Source organism: Atheta coriaria, unplaced genomic scaffold (genome assembly GCF_025399875.1).
Source record: "Atheta coriaria isolate IRGN ID8LTWV9N9 unplaced genomic scaffold, Caltech_Dcor_3.1 hic_scaffold_9_pilon, whole genome shotgun sequence".
Taxonomy (NCBI): Eukaryota; Metazoa; Arthropoda; class Insecta; order Coleoptera; family Staphylinidae; genus Dalotia; species Dalotia coriaria.
Window position 1 is genome coordinate 6,723,391 of NW_027045451.1, and position 22,712 is coordinate 6,746,102.

The following is a 22,712-nucleotide window of genomic DNA, read 5'->3' on the forward strand; positions in this document are numbered from 1 at the left end:
CAAAAAATATTGGGACACAAGTAATTTAAACATGTTTTATTCAATGTTCAAGAATTTAAGCACCTAAAACATCCTCTAAAAGATTTTTAGGTTTATTATTCTTATTTATAGCATTTTTCCAATCTTCCTTATTCTTTTTATAAACATGTAAGTGCACTTTGTTGGCAATTATTTTGCCAAATTCGGTGTGAGCCCAAGAACCTTCTCTGTGCCCAAGTTCCTCCATGATGCTCATTTTAAACTTTTCACCTGCAACATTCCACAGTGCATCAAATGACCTAGAACCGTATTTGGTTGCGGCTAGTTCTTGGTAAGTGCCCTGAATAATAAAAAAAACATTATATATTTATTGCAAAATGCGAAAATTGGTTGCAATTTACCTTTAATGCTCTCAATAGCCTCTCTCGACTCTTTTCGCCAACATATTGACTTGATACATATGAATCAGTTATGTGGCTACCCATTGTATTAGACAGTACACTTTTTAGTTCATAAGGATCCATTGAGAGAAGTGCGTTTACCAATTTAATGGGTTTATTGAATTCTAACAGTAATTGAAGCATGAGCGTCCCATGCAAGTTGAGTTTTTCCTTTTCGTAGTCTAATTTTTTGCCGGCGATGTCGTTAAATGGTTGTAATTTACAAAGGCACAAAATAAATTTGTTCTGGCGTTCTTGTGGTTCGAAACAATCCAATGCCTTCATTAAATTCTAAGAAAACCAATTAATTTCAGTAAATAAAAAGTAATATGTGTGTACGATTATTTTACCTGCATATAACTTCCTTGTTTTGCTCCAAGTCGTTTACAAGCTTGTCCTAAAGAAAGAAGCACACCTGTATGGCCTACCTCAATAATTTTCTTAAAGTTGTCATTTAATTCGTCAAACATTTCTTCAAACTGAAACAGTAATGTTATTTTTTTATCTCTTTCTTTGCCTACATTATTTATAGTTACCTCAGTTTTGTCTGTAGCATAATTAAACAGTTTCTGTACAGCAAAATTCGTACTTTTACTACACGCTATTTTGACCAATATATTTTTGAAACATTTTGCATAGATTTGTGTAAAATATTTGGGTTTTGACACTTGAAGAGCAGTTTCTAACAACATCAAATTCGGCGTAGACATAAAAGCCGGAGGAAAATGATTTTCATCATATTCAACGTCACTTTTAGGCGCAAAACATTCATTATTCAATCTTTTCACATAACTGCTCAATAGTTTAGTGTCAACTTTCTGCAATGCTTTCATTAAAACCTGCAGAAATCCAGAAGTCAATTCAGCCATTGGTAATTCTGCAAACTGCGGCCATGACAACAAGCGTTCTGCATAATCTTTGATAATTTCCTTATAATTATCTGGAATATCCAACTCTGTGATTTCTTGTTTCACATTTTCTTTAGCATGCAATTTTTTCTCTTCTTTTGGAATATCAGCAATGCTATAGAACACTGATCTCATTGTATGATTTCCATATGTATCCCACATGTAATCCTCCATATTGTTTAACAAGAATCTACTGATTTTAATTAAAAATGTACTGTAGATTTCATTCTTTTCTCCAGTCAGTGACCTTTTTGTTGATTCTCTGATCAATGCTTCAATAACATGGGTTGCAAATCTATCACAGCAAAGAGGTCTCAGGTCATCTGCAAAAGCAGCTATAAATCTCTCCATTGTTGAGTCATTTGCAAAAGGCAACAAGGTTTCAATCACTCTGCAACCAAATTGATTGCAGGAACAAGTGATCTCTTGATTGTCAGTTTGTTCAAATACATTATTAGCAAATGTAACTGAAAAATATACAAATAGCATTATAAATTTGTAAACATAAAGTGTAATAATAAATTTACTTTTTTCTTCCTCAGTTGGAAAACCTTCTTTATATGCTTCCATAATTCTGACAAAATATTGATAAGTGTCTTCATCCAGTTTTGTGCCTCTCCCAAAATAACCACGTTTGCCATATTTGCGAGCATTGGTGAGGAAAGTCTTCTTCCTCTTGCGTTTATTGCGGGCAGGTTTACCTTCTTCTGACATTTTTATGTCTTGAATTAACTTAGAAAACAGCAAACACGTTGCATTTAGTTAGGTTATATCGTAGTTAGTGAAGCAATTAACAACGTTCCTGACAACTCTTGTAATGTTAGTTGCATAAGGTGGATAGCAATTTAAACGTTTGATAAACATACCGTACCATAAAAATATCGTAAACAACTTCATCGCACCTTAAAAATATGTTACTGTAAGTTAATACTGTTAAATCTAAGTATTTATGTTAGTAATTATATTTATATTAATTTATTATATTCTTAAGAAAACTGTTTTAATTTACAACGAAACTCGTTATTTTTAATTGAATATGTAAATATTTTATCACAATATAAGTTTAAAAGACGTTATTATTGAACTTACTGCTAAATATTAGTGAGCATAATTTAAGGGATGTAAAGTAGGCAACTTTCTGTACATTCCGCCACTAGGTTTCGCATTCGGGCTGGTTTTATCGACTGCGCCGAAACATGCGAAGTCACGCCACGCCGGTTTGCAAGGAGTCTTGCAAATTCACCGGCAGTGCTGACCTTGTCTAGCAGCTGTTACAGAGCCGAATACTCGCGATAGCCGGCAGTCCCCGGCTAATTGCAAATTTCGTAGTGATGATAGTTCGCGAATTAGAACCTGCGTCTGTAAAATCGTGGGCCGGAGGTGGACAAGACGAGCATCCAGCAGATCGAGTCGTTCCCAAACCTGCGCTGCCCACGCAAACGCAACAAAAAGGTCAGTATTCTTTCACCTCCACGCAAACACACGGTGCTTGACCCATGCGCTGCAATTATCGCGAACAAGAAACGCAGGTTGCATGTAGGTACCTTCACGTTTCGATTGAATAATCTGAGCAAGGTTGCAATGTGCAATCGGTCGTAACAATAGTACCGCATTTCTGGGGCGTTAATCATCGTGTCGTATACGGTTTAATTAGTATCCTTTTTCGGTCGCATATCACTGCAATCGTCTAGACATAAAAATTTAATTATGTTTAATTAATGAATTGATTCGTTTGTAGTATGCATAAAACGACAAACATTATGCTTGCTCAAGCTGTGCACGTTTGCATTCTCTTGCTTCATACGATTTTATTGTAAATCAAAGTTCGACTATTTGCGCATCAAATTTTATTCATGAAATTGCGCAATTAATTAGTTATGTTGAGTGGGAAATATTACTACTCTTATAATTAGAACAAATTAATTTTTACATCGTAGCATTATCTTCAATTATGTTAGATATCAATTGTATACGTAATTCGCACAATTCACTTTTGCGTATACAGTAATTATCACCAAAAGTGTTGTAAGTTTTAAAATGAAATATTGATTTTTTTATTTAACAACTTTAATAGTAACTCTGCAGTATGAAAATTGTTTGGTCTAACATTTTGTTTTTACGGTTTTAAAAAGTGTAATGCCCTCGTAAAAGTTTCAAAAATAATAAATACGAGTGCATCAATATTCTCTCTCAAAAAATACTTAATTTTCCTGCAAAAAATGGGAAAATATTAAATTGGTTGTTGTTTATGTTTATCCATCATAATATTAAATAGTAAAACAAGCAAATTAATAAAAGACGCCGCCCGCCGGTGCAAACAAAATGTTTTTCATGCTGCGGCCTCATTAACTTGATGCGGTGACACATACTCGTACATACAGAACAGTTGGTGTTTGAGGATGTATCAACAGCAATTAATAACAATAATATTTATTCAAGACGCTAGGAATTCCTTGCAATGAGCTGCAAGCTCATTGGCGAACGTTAATCTAGGTTTTTCTTGTGCGACGAGTTAAAAATAAATTTGTAGTTAAATTTGTTTCGTCTGTTTTCACTCTGCAGGCACGTGCAAACAGAAAACAACTCGTATTTTAGGTCGTTTGATGCAATTTTCGCATTTGATGCATTTTAAAGTTAGAATTAAGAGCCAACTTAAAAATATCTTATTTCTGGGAGTTGTTTAATATTTACCTACATGACTACTTGAAAATATTAATGGTTTTCTCAAGTAGCAACACAAACAGTAGTTGTTAACTTCATAAAATCGGAGGCAATAAAATGTGCAAAAAATTACATCATAAAATGTTTCTTGATTATTGGTTTTGAGTACATAAAAGTTAAATTCCGTGGAAAATGTATGGTTACGATAAATATTTGAAACAGTTTTATCGCATAAAATTTGTTTAAATTTTGGTAGCAAACATATTATATTTTTAGAACTTAGTATTTTTAGACTTAATTAATATTATTGAAATCAATATAGTCGAATTTATCTCTATTAAAAGAACAGATATGTTTATGTAGCACTGAAGTTAAAGTTCGATCTAACGCAAAAATGTCGTTGTTGGTGTTGTTGCGTCTTGACGCCGTAATCAACCTCAACGTGTATGTTTATCTCTGATAATTCTCACACTCTTTACAAATAATGACATAACTGATTTAAAATTTTATCCTAACTTAGTTTACATATGTTAACAAGTATTTGTTTGTTTGTGACACTTTCACGCAAAAACCGCTCAACAAATGTTTGTTAAATTTTGGTAAAGAGATATTTTTGACTTAGGAAAAGCTAGCAGTTTGTAAAATAAGTGAAGAGAATTATTAAGAGAATATATTATTAAACAATTGAAACTGATGTGCCGCTAAGTACTTTATTAGCATTTCTCATTTCTTGAAAATAAAATGAAAGAAGAAGAAAGTAATTAGTTAGACTACTACGTACAAAAATCTAAGTAGTCGAATTCACGAGTAAAAGCTAATAGAAAATGTCAATGATTGCTCAAACGAGTCAAAACAACAAAATAACTCACAAGTCGACCATTATTTTTTTGCGCTTTATAAATTATTATTGTCAAAGTAGATATAAAAAAACTAAATCTACACGTATACCTACACGCACTACTTAGTGTGTGAGTTATAAAGTAGAGTTGTGCCTTATCTTATTTTTAAAAAGTGCGGGTAAAACGAGAATGAATGAAAATTATTGTTTATTGATAATTAAAGAAAGTACTGCGCAAATACTCCTATCTTCCTAAACGATTTACAGTTAGCAATGTTTAGAATTACTTAAATGTCTCTCTAATATCGATATACATAACTCAACAACTGATTAGGTCTACACCTACACAATTCATTTGTTTTGTTATACGTTTTAGATTTATTTTTCTTTGGAAAAACAATTACCACTCACAATGGGATAAAATAATGATCATGTGCAAATTTAACTCAAACTTTGTACGTTATGAAACACACCGCAATTCTAGTGAAACATGACGCAATAGTGTAATAAACCATAAATACAAAGTAAAAACTATACATAAGTATAATCAGTCGATTATAATGAGAAAAAAAAGTGAATGAAATTAATTTACTATTTTTTTCTTAGTTGAAGGATATCTTAAATGACCTGCAATTTATTCAAGTTTCTATCTGGCTTACCAATCAATTTCCGCCGTGGTGTAAATTAAACATATCAACAGTGTCTTATTTGATGAGTTTTCAAATATAAACCTTTATAGTCTGAGCATAAAATGTGTTTAATGTCAAATATGAGCACAATCAGTAGGTACACATGGGTAAATTAAAAGTGTTATCTTGTATATACAATGAAAATGAGTAATAATATAATCAAATATAGGTATGATAGTAAGTACCAAGATTACAGATAAGGGCACATTGTATATTTTATTTAATATTATCTTGTCAATATCTGTTTAGCTAATCGTAAAGGCTTCTAATTTGGCTTTCATTAGAATAAAATATTGATAATAATATATTTATTACGGTTTTAGAAGAATTATGGTATAAAATGTGTTTGATTTAATTTTTTGCAAGTGTTTTTTTTTATCAAAATGATAACATTATTAAAGATCTAGGTCAGTAACGGCTTAACAAAGGGCAGGAGGTCCGCACCGGGTACCATACGTTTCCGTTAAAAAAAAGCGTTTCATGTTTTAAGGCGTCTTTCTACCTGAGGGTGATATCCACCACTGATTTAGGTAGGTACATAAGTCGATTAAGTTTTTGATTTTATTTTTATACAGATAAATAAATTCCAAAAACTTTGAATATTCGAGAAATTTATTTATTGGAGAGAAATGAAAAGGGTACTTACCATTTGTCATGACGTTATTTGTTACATGACTTGCTAATTTATTAATGGTGCAAAATGTAATTTATAGAATGTATGCCAACAAAATGATTTATTGATGGGTAGATATCTTATCTAAAGGGATAAAAGGTGACTATTAAAAAATCAACATCATATCATCAACAAATAATAAAATTAGCAAAATAAATAAGTTAAGTAGGTATTTTTAAACACGCTGTCCGCAAAATAAGATCATTTTACGTTGATATCTATAACATTTTAAGGTATATCTTTAATATTCGATAGTTAAGTGACCCTAACATGAAAAGAAAGAAACCTAAAATTTCATTGCGTCCGTGATTGAAAAGGAACACATGTGCATACTCACGGGGGGCACCGACGCGACCAGACACGACGCCAAAAGTGTATCTGTGCTTCCACACGAGCACATATGTATATTCATAAATTCGAAGCGGCGGGTCGGACGCCACAAGCCCTGTTTTGTCACTAACACACCTCCACCCATGGTGGGAGTTCCGCGTGCACAAACACAAATTCGAACGCTAGGCGTGTAGGTGTCATGATAGTGAATGTGTGTGCACGCCATCGTCTAGGACCTCGCTATCGCGCGTATCGTGTGCCATGGTTACGAGACGCGGTTACGCGGCACTCAGAGTGACGATTAAAAAGGCGCGCGCACGCGGTTTCGTATTCGGATGCCGGCCGGTTACTATAAACGTTTGTTGCCGGCGTGCTCGTCACTAGTACGAACGTGGTCGGCGTCGTCGTAGCCTGAACGCGAGAAGCGACACCCGCAAAAGTTTTACAAGTGTCGTGAATGTGAATAAATACACACCGCCAGTTAAATCAGATTATATTATTTTATCAACAAAAAAAATTAAACTGTTTTGTAAACCAAAGCTTAAATATTAAAATTATTCACAAAAATTTGTTAAAATTATTCACGTACATCTATTTATCAAGTGGACACACGAACAAATTGCTTCAAACTGAGGTGAGTGAGGTTTTCAATACGTTTGCATATGATTAACACATATATTTAAGTCGAAACTAGGCCATGTTGTAGGTTAGAATCGATTTTCATTCATGAAAACTAGCAGTACTACTTCTACGTTCGCGATTTATTGCGGAAGTCGTTTCGTTTACACTTTCACCCGGTAGTTTATGATGATTTCTAAAAAATAAACTAAAATAATCAGTGTAGTCATAATTTAATCTGTTTATTTATATTTAATAGGTCAATATGGTTTTACGCATTAAAATTGCATGAAAACTCGTAAACAGCTTTCAGATGCAAAGATTTGATGCATTTTTCAGACTCAATTTCTCTGCGCCATTCAGAATCTCGGTCTTATCAGTCAGACTTACCGTAAACAAAATCTTGGAAAATTACTAACAATATTTTACGTATTTACATTCATACTATACTCCTACGTTCATAGTAAATAAGTCAATAAGTACAACTACGTTGGTATGTTTATCGCATTTTTATACGCTTACAATATAATATATCTATGTGATTGTGTGACCAAAATGATAGTTACACAAACATTAGTTTATTACTATTTTGTAGCGCGACATTAATATGAATTGCGTGAAGGACCTCTCTTCGTGCGTTACACTCTGAAACGCACGCAATGCTTTGGTCCTTGATGATTAAATATGCCAGGAACAGTGAATAGCAGGACCGCGATCGATTCGTTGTTTTTTATTGAATAGTTTAGTTGAAATACTTGAAATGCTCATTTCCGCGCCGTGACTATGCAAATTTCGTATGATTGTGCAACACACGTTTCTTATCGGCAATCTGGGCGCTTGGAATTAGTCGTGATTCCGCAATGATCATTATGAATGTCTCAAGTTTGCACGTGATTATTTAAATTTATGTAAATTACTGTCGCGTCTTGTACCATCCGAAAAGGGGATCCATTTGTCATTATTTAATTATATTGGGTAAAAAAATTGTGTGCGCATACATTTTAAGATGTTGGGATGTAGAAAGGTGTGTAATTATTGACTTATGTTGATTTATTGTTTACTTACTGGAGAATTATTTACATAGTTTTGTATTTCGTAATATTTTTATAAAGTTAATTGAATATTTGGTAGGTTACCTGAGATTTTAAACATTTGGTACATTAATTACGAGTTTAAACTATTTTTATGATTTTTAAAAAAGAAAAGAAAGAAAAAATCATATTTTTAATTATTTTATGTTTATAAAAACGAAGAAAACCATCAGGAAGTTTAATAATTTAATACTCATTATTTTTATTGTAGTGATATGACTTAATGAGTATTCTTACTACTTAATAACAATTTAATCATGTACTATATATTTTTTATATATTTATATCAATATGTTTACGGGTCGCAATCTTGGCGGTCGTTGAAAAATTTGTTACTAGATGCAATAATCAGTTTTATTTTTCAAGGATTTCAAATGTTCGCTTTGCATTATATGTTATAGCAACAATGACTATAAATAAGCACGGTGTTGAATAAATATCGAACGCATTTTTAAGCGAACTCCATCGATAATGAGAGGTCAGCGGCATTTGCGCGATGTGCAAAAAACGAGTTTTTGTTAGTCACATTTCGCGGAATTGTCGATGCTATTTATCTCTGGCAATAATTTAGCACTATATAGTTGAACTTGTTCGCATTCAAAAAATATAAGTGTCCTCAATTTTTGGATAATCATTGATTTTTTATGTCTACGTTGTGTTGCTATGTCTGTTATATCATATTAGTACCTATTAAATATTTGAAAAACAAGCCAATTACTGAAAGTACAAAAAAAGTAAAATTAAACATATTAATGTTGTTGTTTCTTCATCAAATAACTAAGGTCTGTCAATGTCACATATTATTTATTTAACGCACGAAACAAATAAGTAGCAAATGCTTTTAATGTTGTTTTTTGTTTTCACCTTCGTTTCCGCCATTTAATTTCCGACAATGTATTTGGTAAATGTTTTTATGACATTAGAAAAGGTCACACATGTTGTGGATGATATATTTTCCAATTCTATTTACGCATAGGGACTATTTCATTATTTAACAACCCTGACATTGATTATATTTTGGTTGATGATTAATATTTGAGAAGTCCTTCAATCGAAAATATTCTATTACGCAATAGGTTTTGAGTTATGTAATTAAAAGGTACTACAAAAAGTTTAAACAGGATAAAATCACAGTTATTATATTATATATTTGTCTGTTTGATGATCAAACCGTCACGAAACAATCGTGCTGAGAGTTTCGAGTGTAGCGTGCGAGTGCCGTTTGTCAAATCATTGCAAATTTAATTAATATTCCGTGTGGTAAACACGCAATTACTACGTTCGTGTGTATACACGTGTTTGTATGGGCGTACGAATTCCCTACGTCGTGCACGCGATACTATTATCTGCACAGATATTTCGCGCATGTTTGCTTTATGTGTATTTATATCAAAACGACAGACGTGTCTATCGGCAATCAAATACTTAAACGTCATCCGAACATTTGATTTCAATTTATGGGCATTTTCCGTTTCAGTGCGCATTTTATGCAAAAAATTAAAATTTTTAATGCAACTGGTTCTCACATTATAAAAATGCGCACTTAGAAATTCATTTTCAACTATATATTTGCCATTTTATGATGGAAAATTTTCATTTTTTAACATTATATGCACAATTGTATGTAATATATTTTCTTTTAAGAATCAAAATTTTCCAAATTTTAATCTTTATGTTTTTATTATCTAATGTTGACACTCACATTTGATAACAGATTTTCTGCATAATCATTCATAATAAATTTTAAGCCCTTGAAATGCACTTGGAAAAGTAACAACGCAATTTTATTGCAAAATAAAAGCAAGACATGAATTAATTATGAATTACTATAATTTTTTCAACGATAAAATGTAATTTATGATCATATCGAAGTGCAGCTAATGAATCCATTAATAGAGCGAGTTGAACATTCGAGACGTACGAGTTATTAACTATATATATATGTGTGAGTGTAATCAATTGACGATTTGGCGGCATCGTAATTTAAAATTGTGTAATCGCCATTAAGTTTAGAAAATTTTCCATTCGTTGAGCGGATGGCTTTATCTCGTAAAGTGCACTCGCGTATATTAATGTTTATAAATTTATGCTTTGTAATTGTATCATTCACAATAAATTATTGCTCATTCCGTCGCATCGTTAGTTTGTTCATAAAATTTACATTGATGTATTTAATTCATAATAATTTAAATTATTATCAGCAATACGTCATCGTAGGTACTTTTTGTGTATTTTTTAGTTCTAGAGCGGGACATTACACCAATATTAGTATCGATTTTTGGTATGACTAATCATCACTAAGCATAAAAGTTCTTATCATGGTTGGAATTGCATTAATCAAATTCTATTTTTTCGCGGCATTTGAATGCTACCGTAATTTAAGTGTTACAATGGGCAAGGACATAATTCTTTATGGATTTATTATTATTATGATTCGCAGTTTGGGAAAATTGTCAACGCATGTAACTCATTAGTTTTTGTTTGAAGTTTTCTTTGAATAAATAATGCGGGAACTGGAACTCCGGCGCATTGTTGTTTGTTGTGCAAGTTTATTATTCATAAGGGGCATTAAAAGATCGATAATTTCACATTAATGAAGGAAATTTATTGTTATTCTTATAACGACCACAAAGGTAGATATACGAGTATATAGGCAATTGAGAAAAGTGATTTTATTCATACGTGTATAATACAAACATAATAAAATTTGATTTCATCTTCAATAATTAAATATATATTTATACTTTGAAGATAATATATGATTCATAAGTTTTAAGATTAATAACTAGGTCATCATTTGCATCTGCGTTCAAAATGTAAAAATAAAATTGAATTATACTTGTGGATAGATTATTGGCACATTTACAAAAACCATGAAGTATGAAAATTTAACAACCCGAAATGAACATGAAGTTTAAACCTATAATTTTCGCCAATAATAAAGTTGAGAGATTATAAAGTTTTACTGCCACGTGCGATACATATGTGAGAGATATCTCAATCTTTAATTTTATTTTCTGTTCACCAAAATTGTGCGCACTTGCAAATTTCTAAGTACCCAAAATTTAGATATAGGAAGCAAATTTTTGAAGTCGTAAAACGCACAGCTGAATTTTGTTTCGAACAAGTAGATATTTACGTAATAACACAATCTTTGAGAACCATTATTATATTCTGCGGGTTTCGATACCGCTGTAATTAGAAACCAAAACAAATAATTGGATATCTACGTAATAACATGCAACATTTACATTATTCAATAATTTGTAAGGTTTGAATTACAAAAAAATATCAGAAAGATTAGTCTCGTCATTGACGCACTTAAAAATGTTATTTTCCGATAAGTGGTATCAGCTGACATGGAAAATTGACTGTGTTAACAAACAAGGAAATAAATGGTCTTGACTTATACCGTGAGACAGACTAATCAATTATTATCAATTATGACCATTGTTCTGTTGGAAAATGTGCCACGCGACATTTGTTTCAAACGTAATTTGTCCTAATTGATAATTACAATCCAATCATTAGAATTGTCATTTCACACAACAATAACATTAAAAGCTCAATATGAAATTTCAAATTTGTTTATGCTTCATCATTGCCAAATTGCATTGTTTCGTGTTTATCAATAATATTTCTTTTTCGTTATTAATTAATGATTTGCGTCAACGGTGCTTATCTAATGTATATTTTCACCTGTTATTTTTATGCATTATGATTAATTTTCGTGCTGCTTGTAATAACATAAAGTAATAGATTACTCATTCTTTTATATTAATGAGTTTTATTGTTTGAATGTGCATTAGACTTAAATATCGACAGCAAACTTGTCACGCACTACACTAATGCACTTGTAATGTAGTTTCAACATCAATTGAGTTCAATAATACATTTAAGTATATATTTACGTACATACTTGATAGGTTAGCCTTCACATTGAAATTGAAACAGGTTCAATGATACTCAAAACAATTCGCAATTTCATTACTGATGAGCGTGGGAGAGGCGTGCAGAATTTTCATCGCGAACATAGTGGCTATAAATATTTTAACTTTTAATCGACCCATCATTTAAGCAAACCTGCAATCGTTTCGGCTATCAATTACCAAACATGTGGTGGTCGTCATTCGGTGCGTTGCTGTTATAATGTAATAAATTATCATGTGCGATAGCTGGCCGCGGACGCGAACAATACGTTGCCAATAACCTTGAACTTGATTTTTTCCTCTCTAATGTATATTCACAACACGATGGACAAAAGCTCATTGCCATGGTTTCGATATTACCGAGGTGAATGACAACAATTTCTGTAATCTATGGGGCGGAGGGAACAAAGCCATTCCGATGTATTATTATTGAAGTTTTTTTTTTCTATCAAGTAAAATTCAAATGGTATAATCATATAAGCAAAACATTTTTGATTAATAGGCGGTTCTATTCGAACGCAAATATTCTGTGTAATAATTTATTGATATGTACACTGTGGAGTTGAAGCGTGGCATATAGTTTAAATAAATACTATATTCGGAATTTAAATTGATGGGATAATTAAGTTTAATAGACATAGATTAGCATTTTCCACGTGCTATATTTTTCAAGGATGAGAGGAAAAATTTAGATATTTGATAGGTGTTTTTTTTTTATTTTTAGTTGACCTAAATATAATATACTTGAACTTGACGCAAATGTATTCGTTGACAGAAAGAGACTTTGCTTATTTTTACTAAAATCTTTATTAAAATGAGTTTTCTACATACGCTTTTCTTCTTAGAAACATCTAGATGATTCATCTATCCAATTGACGTCCGTATCGAAATAAATGAGTAACTACGTTTACTTTCTTCTTTCACGATAAAAATACACCCTACTATCAATAATTACCTGAAAGTTGTTTGGGAATAGGAAGCCGGCTATAAATATTTTACATTGTTCCGTCGATGCGGATCGCATTACGATTGAATACGCACTGGCGTAATGCCAATTTACATAATAAATTTCGTCAGCCCGCGTACGAATTTTAAACATAGCTTACTGATTGCAGCGTACACCGATTTGGCATGCTTCGCCGAACTGCATTCACGCATTTAAAAGATCCAGATGCGTTGCGCACAGTAATTTAATTAACATTCGTTTTATTTGCAGTCTGTGATTGTCGTCGTCAGGATGAAGTGCGGAAACTCAAACGAATTGATCCATAAGGACGTTGTGATTATTGGTACGTTTTTTTTTTAAATTTAAATCCAATTTTGTGTGAAATTTATTAATTGTATTTATATTTTGTTATTAATTTGCAGGAAACGGACCAAGTGGTATTGCTCTCTCTTATATGTTATCTGGCAATATACCTTATGTGACATCAACGACACATCCAGATGAATTGCTCTCGATTCGACTGGAGCCGGTGTTGAATCAAAGTTTGGTTGATGTGAATTTACCATTTCTATCACAAGGACTGGAAGGAAGAACCACCAATCCAGTGTCACTTTTGTTGGACAGTCTGGTGCATCCATGTGCGGACATCGGCTTAGAATTGGATTCTTTGGTGGAGTGGCGCAAGGACGGTCAAAAGGTTGGTTTGCTGATTTAAACTACAAATTTATAAATCACAGACAGCGGTTAACCACGATTAGCATATCTAAGGAAACGAAATAAACAGTGTGGGTTATTTGGGAAATAACGTCACATAAATTTTAAATTATTTCATCATCGCTGCAACGCAACAAATACGTGACTGTTACGATAAGCCATGGCACCTCATTCATTGGTAATAATTGCTTGCACTTGCGGTATTTATATAGTAACATACATCGTACTTCGTACGCAGTTCCGAAAGTTTGGACACATTTGCGAAATCCAAATCGCCGACAGCGACTTGACAAACTTCCAAAGCGCAAACCCGTTTCGGCGGTGGTTCAATCGCTTGCGAATGATCAACGAAACGAATCAACGCAGTTATAGTTTCCTGCGCAGTCAAAAGAAGATCATGAATGAACACAAGAAATTATTGGAATATAGCTATGTGATACATCCTTTCAGTATTTTCAGGTCTGAGATATTTCGATTTAAACTTCTAGGCATCTGTCATGTTCACATTCAATTCGATATTTTTAGGACTACATGGGATGTCATTACTTGTTTTATATTATTACTTCAAATGATAATGATACCTTTGGACATAGCATTTTACTCGGTCAAATTTGAGTATAATATGGTTCGTTCACCAACATTTGAATTAATTCGCATCTTCACAGATGTACTTTCGTTCGTTGATATTATTATAACATTCTTCTGTGGTTATTGCGATTTGGACCAGAATCAGATTGTAGTGAATCCGGCAAGAATTGCAAAGTTCACCTCTTAAAGTTTTTTTTGTGTGGATTGTTATTGATATCTTGGGTTTCAGGTATTACCTAGGTCGATTGTTTGTGCTTGATTTATTTTCGTCGATTCCGTTTGACGTGATTCTTAACAATTATGAAAGCCCAAATCCATCTGAAAGTGTCAAAGAATGGTATTTTATTGGGCACTATATAGGTTTACTCAAGTTAGTGCGATATTACACGTTTGTGATGTATACTGCCAGGATGTTTGACGCAACAGTATGGCTCACATTTTATATATTGATCAATTTTGCAATAGTGGATTTATTTGTAGATTACTGAGATTTACTACGTTGTTCATCGAATTTCAATTGCATTCCTGTCATTCATTCTTTATTTGCATGTCATTTGCTGTTTATGCATTGCTTGGAATGGTACTCAAATACAATACAGTTATGAACTGGCAGATTCTCCTCCAACCATTTTCAGGTATCATATATCTGATATATTTTCTTCGCCACTTATTGTCTCATTATAGCTATGGAATAGACACGAATACATTGGGGAAAATGTATACTCGATTCTTTTACGGCGCTTGTTTGGTAGTTTTTAATGCTGGGTATGGATTTCCCGTTTTTGACCATGCTGCTCTCGTGTTTACTACCAACGTCTGGTTATGCTCTCGGCTGCTGTACATTTTGGCATTAGGTTTATTTTTGTAGTGTTTATAAATCAACAGCTGCATGTATATACATTTCAGCATACTTCATACAGTTGCAAACTGCGATTCAATCATCGACGCAAAAATATGTTGATATGCTGTGCGAGGTTAAAGATTACATGCGACATCGCCAAATTCCAAATTTCTTGCAGAATCGAATTCTTTCATACTATGATATCAAATTCCAAAATTGTTTCTTTCAAGAATCGGAAATATTGAATACTGTCTCGGCTCAACTGCGGCAGGTAATTTGCCAATTGTTTCCGAAATGTTTTATCAACTGTTTTATTTTTCCAAGGAAATTATCATGAATACATGCCGAAAATTGGTTGAAGATGTATCTTTCTTCAAAAATTTGCCTATGTCACTGCTGGTACGAATCGTCTCGTCGCTGTCGTATGATATTTTTCTAACTAATGACGTTATTGCGAAAGTGGGAACGATTGGCAACTCGATGTATTTCATCTCTAATGGCACTGTTGCAGTGTATTCTAATCACGGAAAAGAGGTTGCAGCCGCTCAAAATAGAATTTTTAAGAAGCATAATAAGTTATATGTATTCTAGCTGTGTCATTTACAAGATGGCGACCATTTTGGTGAAATTGCATTAATTAATCGGGACTCAATTCGTGTTGCGTCCGTAATTGCCGCTGAAGTCTGCGAGCTGTATCGTTTGGATCGCAAAGATTTTGTTAAAGCCATTATGCCGTTCCCGGATCTCTATGAAAAGATTGCGTTTGTTGCTTCTGAACGCAAAGAGAACACCAATATTGCTGATGAAATTCCAAATCGCCGAGAGCCTGACCGTACTTTTAGTTCTGTAGAACATTCAATTGATAAGCCCCGTTCGACACGTCCAACTTTATTATATAGTCATAGCACCTCCGAGAAAAAGATGAGACGTGATACCAAATGGCAGAATTTGCTATTATCTTTTCAAGAAAATAATCCTTAACCTGTTTATGAAATGTCTGAGATATGCTAATTGTTTTTTTAATTTTGTATTGTATTTCATATAGTTCTGAATAAATAGCAAATGTGTTCTAAAAAGTGAGTTATATTTTGCAGATTGACCATGTGGTCCTGGGGAAAGGTCCGCCAGGTGGTTCCTGGCATTCCATGGATCCAGATATTTTGACTCTCTCATTGGGTTCTTGGATGTCTTTGCCAGGAATGAAATACCAATCTAGAAATAGTTCCGAAAAGCGGGCGCCAGCAAAAAGCATTGCGGACTATTATGCGCGATACGTAGAAGAAATGGGTCTCTCTCAAAACTTCAGGAACAAAGTGTTGGTTACGAAAATAGAACCATACATAGTGGACGAGAGCGATTGTAAAGGCAAATGGGTAGAGAAGGTAAACAACGACATTTGTCAAAAAATGCGATTGTGTTCTCGGCCCGAGCGAAAGGATCTTGCCCGCAGCAAGTCGTACTCGTTGTCAAATGCCTTCAATTACATTCTGAACCGTGGTCAGGATAGGTGTCCAAAGCGTTCGTGGGAGCAGAACGAGGGACGTGATATGGATACTGCCGACGATCAGCGAGACATTGATGCCCAGTACACGGTGCGAAAGAAACGCGACAAGGACAGATCAATCAGTTTGTCGTCGGCGTGTGAGCTAACATGTGATAAATGCAATCTGAATAATGGACATACACCGTCGGTGCCTGCACATAGAATAAAATACAACTGCTGTGATTCGTCGAGTCGGAGTCCCAGGTGGATCGTCGAGGCGATTGATTTGGACACAAAGGCTTGCGTGCGTTACACGTGCAATAACTTAGTTTTAGCGAACGGCTCCAGTGATTTGCCGAACAAACTGAATATTTCCAAATATAAGACTGACCCCTATTGGCTGCTGCATGATCTGCGAAGTCTCGAAATTGAATTGGATCTACACCTACAAAATAATCCACAGCCAGATCCGGTTCTCGTTGTTGGCGCAGGCCTCAGTGCTGCGGACGCCATCATTGCTACTAAGGCGAAGAACGTACCAGTGGTACATTTATTTAGAAACAAAACTGATCTTACAAAACAATTGCCTGAGAATATGTATCCTGAATATCACAAGGTATTACTCTATAAAAGTTGTAATGTGATTTTTTAATATTAAATGGTAATTTTATTTTTGTAGGTTCATCAAATGATGAAAAATGGTTCAAACTATCCGCTCTACACTGCGCTGGCCGAATACACATTGACCAGTTTGGATGAATACAACCGTAAAGCGACGATTACGTCAAAGGATGGTAAATCTCTGGAAATCTCTGTTTCTTACGTAGTGGTGCTCATCGGATCTCGGCCAGATCTTGGTTTTCTACCTGGAAACTTCAATCTCGGTGTGAAAAGGCAGTTGCCGATCGACGGCAAGAAGAACACAGCCAATGTGGACAAGTTTACACATCAGGTGCAAGGTCACGAGGGATTGTATGCCATCGGACCGTTGGCAGGTGATAATTTTGTGCGCTTTTTGCCCGGTGGAGCGCTTGCTGTTTTAAGCGATATTGTTAAGCGGACAGCTACCAAGTGACAAGTGAACTAGTTCAAACTTGTTTTTATTCAGGGTACTAATATTAAAAGGCTCTACATTACGAGAAATTAGTTTTTTGATATATATTATGTATTTACGTTTTCTTATAATATGTGATCATTTAAAATGACTTACTAGTCACCATTTTAAGCACTTTTACTAAATGCATTTGATCGTTTTGGTTGTGAATGCACCGATTTGAAGATTTCATGCATAACGTACAACTTGATTGGTACATAGCTTTATTCAAGATGTTACAAATTGTAATTAAGATTTTAATTAAGTTTAAGAAGAAAATGATTAAAAGTGCAATGAAGTTGTTTGTTGTAGTATTATATAGATCTATTCCACATATTGTATACACATAAAGTATTACTTCTTTCGTGTTATCGGCATCTTGGTAAAAGTATGACAATAGCATTTTAAAATACTTTTTAATTTGTATCTTACGTTAATATTCATTGTGTTATTAATTGATTGTTAGGACGATACAGGAAGCAATTTGCTACTAAGTCACTGATCAGTTGTATATCATGTTAGAATTTTGATATGGATAGGTGGAGAATATTTTTTGGTACATATTTACTTTTATATCTTAAAATTGTTGACATCGTTTCATAATAAAGCAATTCTATTTTTAAATCAACTTTGTGTTGCTATTTGTTAAAACTGCATTTCTTTCCACCCCCCAGATCCACAGGCACTGCCTTAGAATGCTCTTAAAATACTAAATTTATATTCAAATTATAGGTAATTTGAAAAAATAGTTTGGTTCCTTGTGCCAATTTAGTGATGTGAAAATTTTTAACGTATATATTAGTCTAAGAGCCCGTGACGGCCAGACTTTCGTCATTGTAGCAAAGATGAAAATTTTTCTATATGTTCCCAACTCAAGTAATATTTTTTTTTTTGATCCATAAAAATTATTTTAACTAAAAAGTTCGACCCTATTCAACCAAAAAATGTTGGGACAAAAATGGTTATTTTCAAAGTGGTTTTCAGGGAACTTCTAGATGGGTTAGGGGATTGAAAAAGTATAGATCGCCTAGAGAGACTCTCGAACTTTAGGATGGCGATTAAAAACTTCAAAGAAATCAAATAGTTCTCAAGATACAGGGTGTTTTTCACACCATGTTTTCAATTTTTTTGAAAAATTGCAATATTCAAAAGGCGTTTTAGAGCACTTCCGGAAGGGCTGGAAGATAGAAAGGTATGCATCATGTATAGAAACTCTTGAACTTTAAAATAGTTGTAAGAAATTTTTAAAATACAGAGTGTTTTGCACACCATGTTTTCAATTTTTTTTTAAAATGCCAATTTTAGAAAGATATTTTAGGGCACTTGCAGAAGGGCTCAAAGATCAAAAGAGTACGCATCGTGTCGGGAAACTTTCGAACTTTAAAATAGCAATGACAAATTTTTAAAAAGTCAATTCGTTTACAAGATACTGGGTGTTTTCTACACCATATTTACATACTTTAAGAATACTGCTACTTTCTAAAAAAATATTTTGTTCAACTCTTTTGAGCATTTTCAGAAGTGCTAGAGAGTTTGCAAATGTATGCATAGTATCGGGGAAGTCTTTAATTTTAACATGGTGGTGAGAAACTATAAAAAAGTCATATAGTTTGGGTGTTCTTTTGCGGACCACAATAAAAACAAAAATTTCCTGTATTTCATTATAAATATCTGACAAAAGCAATATGCAGAAATCCAGGACTGAACCAGGGGCCTTCAGATATTCAGTCTAATGCTTTCCCAACTGAGCTATTTCGGCTTATTAACAAGGGATTGTTGCAATTATATTACACAAATCATTGTCTTCATACAAATAAGAAATTTTAAATTCTGATATACATTTTAAATCAAAGACACTCGAATCATTTTCATGAGATACAGGATGGCAGAATGGTACAGCATACTTTTAAATTTTTTTGAAAAATGCTTAGAAAAATGTATTAGAAATTTTAGAAAGGTATTTTAGGGTACTTCCAAAAGGTTTTGAGGATTTTATCAAATGGAGAGAAACACCTTGGAGAGAGACTCTTGACGGACAATTGGAGGCTGAGAAACTGTAAGAACGCTAATTTTTTAATTGTTAATTGTATATTTTAAGGCACTTTCTAAGAGTTTAAAACGATTGAAAAATAAGGATTGTGTAGAGAACCCTTTAAACTATAATATGGCGTTAAAAAACTCAAATTAAGTAAGTTAGGTCATTGATCTATAAACAGCATAACAGATTTTTATAGTTTCTGTCATTCAGTACATTCACTCACACATTACAACCATGAACGATTTAATAAACAAAAAGTCGCATTCAAATTATACTTTTAAGGTCATTCCGAGATGTCGCTAAGATGTCTTTTTCGACTAAAAATCTTCTCGCGTTTTTATCATATCGTGGTTGTAAAGTATTGTAAACATTCACATTGGTTATCGCAGCAGCGCATTTCATCAATTTTCATTGACTTTATCTTATTTTTCACTTGAAATTAAATCATAAAAGTTAAATATATTTAAATAATTCATTTTTTAAATAATTTATCAACAGCTATTATGTAATATCTAATCCATTACTATATAGTAAGTATGTTTAATTTCTGGTGTTTAATTTAATAATATTGCTGATTGAAATCAGTGTCCTTGCGAGCGATTACAGGTACACAGGTACAATGGTACTATTGCGCATTTGTAATAGTAATTTTATATATATTATTATAAGTATTATTTAAAAAAAGTGAAAAACAAATGCGTAATAGAACCATAATAGAACAAAAGCATTTATTCATCCAAGAATTATAAAAGTCAATAAAGTTGCCTATCACAAGCCTCGGAATCGCAATATTAACATCAACTTACAAAAACTACCACTACTAAAACTAATCATACCCGATAGCAAAAATTACAATGACGGCAATTTACTTATTTATATTTGGATAGTAAAGTATGGACGTCTTGTGCTTACATGCATTTGTTAAACTCAAAGTGTACTTGTAACAATTTCCATACCATATTAAAAAAAACTAGGCACAGTGTTTGTCTACCAGCGATTAGTTTAATTCCATTGGAAGTTTATTTTCTTATTGTTTTGCGGTTGTCAACTTTGTCGGTAAACGATACGTGATGTAATTTCCTTTATATTTATGGCCGCCATCATTAGAACGAGAAGACGAGGGCATTGAATCATTTGAGTCTCTCGATACCACAGCAGCGTAACTAATAACAAATAATAAGTGGGTAACGGGCGCGGTTGCAGCTTCTTTCTATTCAACCGGGTGCCCATTACAAGAACATAAAATTCGGTCTAATGATTCTGCTTTAGATGCGATGCGTAAGCAATACTAGGCTGAGAGCAACAAGCAGCCAAGTATAATAAAAACCCAACTTTCATTGCATCTGAAACAACTGAATTGATGTAAAAATAAAATGCACTCCGGCGTTTCTAGTGGCTACCTTCAATTGCTTCCATCATGGCACTCGCATTCCGCGTTGGATTTATGTGATCTAACTTTCCAACGTTTAACTGATGCTTTTATTTATTGCTGTTGTAGATCTTGGTGACATTCAACAGTGACATTCGCTTAGTCTACTCTTAAATGTGTCTATTGTGTCAAAAAAGTGACTTTCAAATAATAATCAGTCTCATTAGCCGAATATGAATATAATTAGTGTTAATACTGGTGATAAATTGACAGTATGGGGACATGTGTATCAAAAACAACAATTAAGCCTGCCCATATTAATCATTACGTCGTGTTTGTTGCTGAATAATTTAAAATAACACTAAATATTCACAAATTGCAGATATATTTCAAAGTTTCCATCAGATATTAATATTTTTGAATATATTGTTTGTATACAGCTTTAATTTGACAATAATTGTACTCATTTTAGCAAATACAAACATATTTGTAACTGTAACAAATAGTTTTTTTAAGACAACAAAAATATGTGTAGATAATGCACCCCTTTTCTTTCTAAACTAGATAGAAACTCATACCCGCAGGTGTGAATGAAAAATATTTTTATGAGAATATTATTAAAATTTGCGTATAAAATATTCAACAATCAGTCGTAAAATAGAAATATTTTAACGCATCACTACACAAATTACAGGTAGGTAATTGTAGAACCTGGAGACAAATTCTGAAATTATTCTTGCATTTAATATAAACTACAAAAATATATAAAAGCAGATACAATCTATGTTATATTACAATAATTTAAATATATAATGAATCTCTTAAATGCTTCCTTAGGTGCACACGTACAGTTTTTATTTATATGTTTCTCATAAATTATAAAATCATTCACATTTGAGAACTGACTTATAATATGAAAGAATGGATTAACTGGACTCCAGCGCGTTCATCATAAGAGTTAATTCACCTTTTTACGGATTTATAATTACACAATAACGGAGGATCATGTAGAAATCGCATTACGCTCTAAACGTACATAGAGAATTAGGAAAACGAAAGAACCAAAAGCGCTAAAAGCGTCATGGCGTTTTTAGTCAAGCTGTCGAGCAACTAAACCGTCCATATCAGACGCAAGGCGCGGAGCCAACGGAGTGCAACTTTTATTTAAAACGCTTATTTATATCGTTTTCGGCGATCGCACCATCTCAATGCAATCAAAATTTCAACCAAATTAATGCAACGCGCAAAGGGTGTCTCGCCATCGTCACAGCGTTTACGTGGTATGTCCCGAGATTGGTACCGGCACGCCGGGGCTTGCCTTAAATGGCAAACAGAAAGTGTTTTTTACAATTTCGACTCGAATGTGGGTTGCACGAGAACATATGGTCAAGTTGATTCATACACACCAACCAACACGGCACCAAGTTACCATCAAGTACATATGGTGCCTTCTTATATCATTTTACGACACGTTGCTTCATATT

At 33.3% G+C, this 22,712-nt stretch overlaps 3 protein-coding genes and 1 long non-coding RNA gene across 8 annotated transcripts; 2 read left to right on the top strand and 2 right to left on the bottom strand.

Moving 5' to 3' along the window:
* Positions 1 to 21: 21 nt before the first annotated feature.
* LOC135799415 (nucleolar protein 9) lies at positions 22 to 2,146 on the bottom strand. Its single transcript, XM_065312517.1, has 5 exons — positions 1,855 to 2,146; positions 956 to 1,794; positions 770 to 898; positions 381 to 710; positions 22 to 319 (listed from the first exon to the last, which is right to left on the bottom strand). The coding sequence occupies exons 1-5, from the start codon at positions 2,039 to 2,041 to the stop codon at positions 56 to 58; spliced, it is 1,749 nt and encodes a 582-aa protein (XP_065168589.1). The 5' UTR covers positions 2,042 to 2,146; the 3' UTR covers positions 22 to 55.
* Positions 2,147 to 2,567: 421 nt separating this feature from the next.
* On the top strand, positions 2,568 to 18,449 carry LOC135799416 (oxidative stress-induced growth inhibitor 1-like). Of its 2 annotated transcripts, none has more exons than XM_065312519.1 (5): positions 2,568 to 2,779; positions 13,373 to 13,445; positions 13,525 to 13,799; positions 16,340 to 17,344; positions 17,408 to 18,449. In XM_065312519.1, exons 2-5 carry the CDS (start codon positions 13,394 to 13,396, stop codon positions 17,801 to 17,803), a joined length of 1,728 nt encoding a protein of 575 aa, XP_065168591.1. In that variant the 5' UTR covers positions 2,568 to 2,779; positions 13,373 to 13,393; the 3' UTR covers positions 17,804 to 18,449. The 2 variants fall into 2 exon arrangements, with proteins under 2 accessions (XP_065168591.1, XP_065168590.1); XM_065312518.1 differs by lacking the exon at positions 2,568 to 2,779 and adding an exon at positions 6,836 to 7,152.
* On the top strand, positions 13,806 to 16,321 carry LOC135799413 (potassium/sodium hyperpolarization-activated cyclic nucleotide-gated channel 4-like). 4 transcript variants are annotated; one of them, XM_065312516.1, is made up of 9 exons: positions 13,806 to 13,994; positions 14,055 to 14,275; positions 14,342 to 14,578; positions 14,634 to 14,829; positions 14,885 to 15,039; positions 15,089 to 15,258; positions 15,311 to 15,516; positions 15,570 to 15,779; positions 15,837 to 16,321. In XM_065312516.1, the coding sequence occupies exons 1-9, from the start codon at positions 13,977 to 13,979 to the stop codon at positions 16,224 to 16,226; spliced, it is 1,803 nt and encodes a 600-aa protein (XP_065168588.1). In that variant the 5' UTR covers positions 13,806 to 13,976; the 3' UTR covers positions 16,227 to 16,321. The 4 variants fall into 4 exon arrangements, with proteins under 4 accessions (XP_065168588.1, XP_065168587.1, XP_065168586.1 ...); XM_065312515.1 differs by having other exon boundaries at positions 13,806 to 14,275; XM_065312514.1 differs by having other exon boundaries at positions 14,055 to 14,578.
* Positions 18,450 to 20,719: 2,270 nt separating the features above from the next.
* LOC135798909 (uncharacterized) lies at positions 20,720 to 21,483 on the bottom strand. Its single transcript, XR_010549801.1, has 2 exons — positions 21,260 to 21,483; positions 20,720 to 21,211 (listed from the first exon to the last, which is right to left on the bottom strand). It is a non-coding gene; the product is annotated as an uncharacterized lncRNA (long non-coding RNA).
* Between the last annotated feature and the right edge of the window lie 1,229 nt (positions 21,484 to 22,712).

Excerpts from the sequence above, each read along its gene's own strand:
- LOC135799416 (XM_065312519.1), top strand. The coding sequence starts at position 13,394 with ATGAAGTGCGGAAACTCAAACGAATTGATCCATAAGGACGTTGTGATT. Across the intron at positions 13,446-13,524 it reads TAAGGACGTTGTGATTATTG|GAAACGGACCAAGTGGTATT; the intron begins GTACGTTTTTTT and ends ATTAATTTGCAG. Across the intron at positions 17,345-17,407 it reads TGTATCCTGAATATCACAAG|GTTCATCAAATGATGAAAAA; the intron begins GTATTACTCTAT and ends TTATTTTTGTAG.
- LOC135799413 (XM_065312513.1), top strand. The coding sequence starts at position 13,977 with ATGGCACCTCATTCATTGGTAATAATTGCTTGCACTTGCGGTATTTAT. Across the intron at positions 14,830-14,884 it reads CCAGGATGTTTGACGCAACA|ATTACTGAGATTTACTACGT; the intron begins GTATGGCTCACA and ends ATTTATTTGTAG. Across the intron at positions 15,259-15,310 it reads GCTGTACATTTTGGCATTAG|CATACTTCATACAGTTGCAA; the intron begins GTTTATTTTTGT and ends TATACATTTCAG.
- LOC135799415 (XM_065312517.1), bottom strand. The coding sequence starts at position 2,041 with ATGTCAGAAGAAGGTAAACCTGCCCGCAATAAACGCAAGAGGAAGAAG. Across the intron at positions 899-955 it reads ATGCTACAGACAAAACTGAG|TTTGAAGAAATGTTTGACGA; the intron begins GTAACTATAAAT and ends TTACTGTTTCAG. Across the intron at positions 320-380 it reads GGCTATTGAGAGCATTAAAG|GGCACTTACCAAGAACTAGC; the intron begins GTAAATTGCAAC and ends TTTATTATTCAG.